The sequence below is a fragment of the Danio rerio genome, chromosome 19 (genome assembly GCF_049306965.1).
Source record: "Danio rerio strain Tuebingen ecotype United States chromosome 19, GRCz12tu, whole genome shotgun sequence".
Classification (NCBI taxonomy): domain Eukaryota; kingdom Metazoa; phylum Chordata; class Actinopteri; order Cypriniformes; family Danionidae; genus Danio; species Danio rerio.
This window is the reverse complement of record NC_133194.1, coordinates 46722501-46729241: the sequence shown is the minus strand read 5'-3', so window position 1 is coordinate 46729241 and position 6741 is coordinate 46722501. Positions and strand designations below refer to the sequence as shown.

At 34.0% G+C, this 6741-nt stretch overlaps 1 protein-coding gene across 1 annotated transcript in view; it reads right to left on the bottom strand.

Annotated features, from left to right (window-relative positions):
- Nucleotides 1–2784: 2784 nt before the first annotated feature.
- Nucleotides 2785–6741, bottom strand: part of pithd1 (PITH (C-terminal proteasome-interacting domain of thioredoxin-like) domain containing 1) — a 9103-nt gene continuing 5146 nt past the window's right edge. The window contains 3 exon segments of the mRNA NM_207074.1: nt 2785–3075; nt 5376–5484; nt 5578–5682. Of these exon segments, the coding sequence (NP_996957.1) occupies nt 2974–3075; nt 5376–5484; nt 5578–5682 (316 nt within the window). The 3' untranslated portion in view covers nt 2785–2973.

The following is a 6741-nucleotide window of genomic DNA, read 5'->3' as shown; positions in this document are numbered from 1 at the left end:
GCTAAAAATAATATGTTGATAACACTGAATGCAAAAGAAATTATTTATTATTTTGAAAATGGTGATAAACAAATTAACAATTTTGTTAATGTTATTATTTTAAATGGTAAATTCTTCATCCACAAATGTCAACTTTCAAAATCTCCTCCTTTTTACAAGATATTTGTCAACGAAATTATTCTGTTAATGAAGTCTCTCAAAGCTGTAAAAAATGTAAAAGCTCTGTCTATTGTACGCTATTATGAATCTGTTTTTGGCGTCTTGTGAATGTCTTCCTTCCTTTTGTTTTGTTTTTTCTTTTTTTTTTCTTTGGAATTTTTGTTTGTTGCCTGTTTTTGCTGTATTAGTAAATTACTAATGCATAATTAAAAAAAAATAAATAAATAAAAATGTCCTTGAAATAAAGTTAGAAACGTCAATCTAAAAATCTTTGATGAGTAACAGATCCTTTAACAATACCACAACATAAATCGTAAGTTTTCTCTATCCACTCCAAACCGTTCAAATAACTCTTTTACAGGATAAATTCTGTGTAAAATTTAAAAAGATACCTGTCTTACTTTATTATTTATAAAAAAATATTTGTTGGTGACCTTACTTTCTTCCACTCAATGTTTCCAAATTTTGATGACCAGAAGATTGTTGAAGATGGTATATAATACTTTTTTTAAATACATTTCTAATATATCTATTACTACATTTATCTTTGACAATGTTATTATCACCAAAAAATAAAACATCATTACTTGTCCTTGGCTGTTGGTCCACATTGTATATGGAATTACGCAACAGTGATACAACGTTTACTTGGTATTGCATCAAATATAACAGCATAGTCTTTTGGTTTTACAGGAACTTTTCATTCATTCATTCATTCATTCATTCATTTTCTTGTCGGCTTAGTGCCTTTATTAATCCAGGGTCGCCACAGCGGAATGAACCGCCAACTTATCCAGCATATGTTTTTACGCAGTGGATGCCCTTCCAGCCGCAACCCATCTCTGGGAAACATCCACACACACACACACACTCATACACTACAGACAATTTAGCCTACCCAATTCACCTGTACCACATGTCTTTGGACAGTGGGGGAAACCGGAGCACCCGGAGGAAACCCATGCGAAGGCAGGGAGAACATGCAAACTCCACACAGAAATGCCAACTGAGCCGAGGTTCATACTAGCGACCTTCTTGCTGTGAGGCGACAGCACTACCTACTGCGCCACTGCCTCGCACACGTCTTGATTTAGTTCATTATGATGCGAGTGGGTAGCACGTTCGCCTCACAGAAAGAAGGTCGCTGGTTCCTAGCCTCGGCTGGGTCAGTTGGCATTTCAGTGTGGAGTTTGCATGTTCTTCCCATGTTGGCATGGGTTTCCTCCAGGTGCTCTGGTTTCCCCCACAGTCCACAAAGACGTGGTACAAGTGAATTGGCCGTAAAATTGACCGTAGTGTTTGAGTTCGTGAATGATTGTGTGTGTTTCTCAGTGAAAGGTTGTGGCTGGAAGGGCATACGATGTGTAAAAACATATGCTGGATAAGTTGGCGGTTCATTCCGCCGTGGCGACCCCAGATTAATAAAGCGACTAAGCCGAAAAGAAAATGAATGTATGAAAATGTATTTAGATAATGCCTACATTGCACTAATAATGTGAGTATGTGATTGGCCAAGGACAGAATAGAAGTAAAGACAATTAACGTATATTCAAGTACACAGATATCTCGTCACCTTGGAATTTTAAGGTTCTGTCTGCGTTCTGAATGACTTATGAATGAGTGAGATAATGAATGAGCAGGGCCAGACAGAATCTGCAGACGTTTTTTGCTATTTCTGCAGAGAATTTTGGTAAAAATCTGAGGATTTCTGCGGAATTATTTTGGGAGTTTCCAGTGGAGTATCATAACTTAGACATTAATATATTAAATAAAAAGTAATAAATTACTGAATAAAAACTGAATAACTTCAGATTTACACATTTACTCAAGTAAATAAACAGAATTAATGATAGGCTAAAAATCTGCTGAATTCTGCACGCGCAGATTCCGTGTGGGCCTACGAATAAGATATTGAGCTTTAAAACTTTCACATTCCATAGCAAACAGTATGTGTGTAACATTTGTTTATTAAATAAAAAGTCCTAAAAAGCAAGCAACTCATAAAAAATATTCCATAATGTAAATAAGTTGTCATTTAATAAGAATGTCAATAACTCAATTTTAACAAATGTCAGATAGAACCATATAATTCTAAGGTGACGATTTGTTTTCCATGACTTTTCCAAAAATTTGTGGGTTTTTCCAAAACTTTTCCTGGAAAATGCCACGTCAAAATTCCATGACTTTTCCAGGGATTCCATGACTGGAAACCAGACGGCCAACTACGTCCGGCAAGAATCTGAAGTGTGCAGTCCATGCAGGCTGCACTATCCCATGATGCCCCGAGAGAATTCATGAATGGGAGTAAAGCGACGCAACTGACGCAGGTAGGTCACATGACCATGACTAAATGGCATATGTTGTACGTCCGAATTCCATTCAATTCGTTTAAATTCAAATGCAGTACTCCTGAGTAGTAGGCGATTTCAGACGCAGCCATTGTTCTCAAAAATAAGTATTTTCAATCCTGTTTTCAAAAGTTTTCAAGCCCCAAAATGCTCTGTCATGTCATGCAATGCCATTTAAGCACTCCCTACGACATAAAACCATTCAGTAGAACAATATTAGCAGCAGATTTAGAGATGCTTTTTTAAAGAACAGACTTCTTGTACAGCTCATCTGCTGTTAGCTGAAGAATAGTTTATTGAATGATAAGCATACATGAAGTAACTACGCTTCATGTTAAGCGGCACTTTAGCAGAATTGCAGATAAACAAACCCTTGTGCATAAATCCCCATCAGTCCATTATCTCACTGTTTTGCACAGCTCTATAGCTTCACACAGCACGCGCGGGCCTCGGCCTCCTCCTTCTGTCATGATATAAACTGTGTCTGAGGTGTAATGCTCTCCACTTTGTGATCAGCTGGGTTTGCTGCCGCTTCATAGTTGCAGATTGTCACCTCGTGCCTGTGAGCCTGAAAAAAAGATGTAAGAGTGAATTTGTAATCTGACTTTCCTATCAAAATCTACATATAAAATATTTCTGGAAGAAGAAACGTTCGCATTAGAGCTGTGGTGAAAAATAAGACTTCGAGATATCGATTCTGAGATTTCCAATATACATCTCTTTTCTCTCTGGAATAAATTCTGAAATGAATTTAACAGCCATGGCGCTATACGCATGCTTTTACCAGCAGACGGCATTCTAGGCTAGCTATTAAACCACTCTAGGCTAGGTTTTACCAGTAGACGGTGCTCTAGGGTAGTTTTTACCAGTAGATGGCGCTCTAGGCTAGTTTTACCAGTAGACGGTGCTCTAGGCTAGTTTTTACCAGTAGATGGCGCTCTAGGCTAGTTTTACCAGTAGATGGTGCTCTAGGCTAGTTTTACCAGTAGATGGTGCTCTAGGCTAGTTTTACCAGTAGATGGTGCTCTAGGCTAGTTTTCACCAGTAGATGGTGCTCTAGGCTAGTTTTACCAGTAGATGGTGCTCTAGGCTAGTTTTACCAGTAGATGGTGCTCTAGGCTAGTTTTACCAGTAGATGGTGCTCTAGGCTAGTTTTCACCAGTAAATGGCGCTCTAGGCTAGTTTTACCAGTAGATGGCGCTCTAGGCTAGTTTTACCAGTAGATGGTGCTCTAGGCTAGTTTTACCAGTAGATGGTGCTCTAGGCTAGTTTTCACCAGTAGATGGCGCTCTAGGCTAGTTTTCACCAGTAGATGGCGTTCTAGACTAGTTTTTAACCAACAGACGGTGCTTTGGGCTAGTTTTTAATCAGTAGATGCCGCTCTAGGCTAGTTTTTACCAACTGATGGCGTCCTAGACTAGTTAACCAACAGACGGAGCTCTAGGCTAGTTTTTACCAACTGATGGCATTCTAGATTAGTTTTTAACCAACAGACGGTGCTCTGGGGTAGTTTTTAACCAATTGACGGTGCTCTAGGCTAGTTTTTACCAGTAGATGGCAGTCTGGACTAGTTTAACCAACAGACTGTGCTCTGGGCTAGTTTTTACCAGTAGATGGCGCTCTAGGCTAGTTTTTTACCCACAGACGTTGCTCTAGGCTGGTTTTTAACCAGCAGATGGTGCTCTAGGCTAGTTTTTAACCAGTTGATGGTGTTCTAGACTAGTTAAGCAACAGACGGTGCTCAAGGTTATTTTTTACCATTAGATGGCGTTCTAGACTAGTTTAACCAAAAGACGGTGCTGTAGGCTAGTTTTTACCAGTAGATGGCATTCTAGACTAGTTTTCAACCAACAGACGGTGCTCTAGGCTAGATTTTACCAGCAGATGACACTCTAGGCTAGTTTTTACCAGTAGACGGCGCTCTAGGCTAGTTTTTACCAGTAGATGCCATTCTAGACTAGTTTAACCAACAGACGGTGCTCTAGGCTAGTTTTTACCAGTAGATGGCATTCTAGACTAGTTTTCAACCAACAGACGGTGCTCTAGGCTAGATTTTACCAGTAGATGACACTCTAGGATAGTTTTTACCAGTAGACGACACTCTAGGCTAGTTTTTACCAGTACTTGGCATTCTAGACTAGTTTTTAACCAACAGACAGAGCTCTAGGCTAGTTTTTACCAGTAGATGGCGTTCTAGACTAGTTTAACCAACAGACGGTGCTCTAGGCTAGTTTTTACCAGTAGATGGTGATCTAGGCTAGTTTTTAACAGTAGATGGCGTTCTAGACTAGTTTTTAACCAATAAACGGTGCTCTAGGCTAGTTTTTACCAGCAGATGACACTCTAGGCTAGTTTGACCAGCAAATAGCACTCTAAGCTAGTTTTTACCAGCAGACAGCGCTCTATGCTAGTTTTAAACAGCAGTTGGTGCTCTAGGCTAGTTTTTACCAGCAGATGTGTTCTAGGCTAGTTTTTACCAGTAGATGGCGCTCTAGGCTAGTTTTTACCAGTAGATGGCGCTCTAGGCTAGTTTTTACCAGCAGACAGTGCTCTATGCTAGTTTTAAACAGCAGTTGGTGCTCTAGGCTAGTTTTGAACAGCAGATGACGCTCTAGGTTAGTTTATAACAGTAGATGGCGCTCTAGGCTAGTTTTGAACAGCAGAAGATGCACTAGGCTGGTTTTTAAACTGTACACAAATACACAAGGTAAAGCACTTGTAATTAACTTTGTTATAAAATTAATGTACACAGCTCCCTAATTGTTTTCTTGAACAATTAACCACAGCTCTACTGAACAATCTCGATATATGGTGCATTTCCATAGTCCATCAGTTTATGAACAAATGATTTTTAAATCCGGCACTGACCTCCGTGTACTCTCCTCGCAGGCCAATGTAATACACACGAGTGGATTCTGCTCCAAAATTTCGAGATACGTGGATTGATAAGTGCTCCACATTGGAGAATCTCGCAATCCTGTGCAAACATTAGAGGTGGTCAGCACAGTGTGCAACAAATAGGATGTGCAATTTATGTGCTCGTGATCATGTTAATATTAAAACTGCTTACTTGGTCGGATACTCAAGCTCAGCCCGCGGATCCCTGTTTAGACGAAACGCCTGTTCTGGCTCTCTGCTTGTATCGTCAAATGACATTTGAGGTATGTTCTTGAACCTGCTCAAAAAGTACACAGTACCAACAACTATTTGTGTAAACTGTAATTGCATCACACATATTTCTTTCTCTCTCTCTCTCTCTCTCTCTCTCTCTCTCTCTCTATATATATATATATATATATATATATATATATATATATATATATTTATATATATATATATATATTTATATATATATATATATATATATATATATATATATATATATATATATATATATATATATATATATATATATATTTATATATATATATATATTTATATATATTTATATATATATATATATATTTATATATATATATATATATATATATTTATATATATATATATATATATATATTTATATATATATATATATATATATATATATATATATATATATATATATATTTATATATATATATATATTTATATATATATATATATATATATATATATATATATATATATATATATATATATATATATATATATATATTTATATATATATATATATATATATATATATATATATATATATATATATATTTATATATATATATATATATATTTATATATATATATATATATATATATATATATATATATATATATATATATATATATATTTWTATATATATATATATATATATATATATATATATATATATATATATATATATATATTTATATATATATATATATATATATTTATATTTATATATATATATATATATTTATTTATATATATATATATATATATATATATATATATATATATATATATATATATATATATATATATATATATATATTTATATATATTTATATATATATATATATTTATATATATATATATATATATATATATATATATTTATTTATATATATATATATATTTATATATATATAAATAAATAAATATATATATATATATATATATATATATATATATATATATATATATTTATTTATATATATATATATATATATATATATATATATATATATATATATATATATATATATATATTTATATATATATATAAATAAATAAATATATATATATATATATATA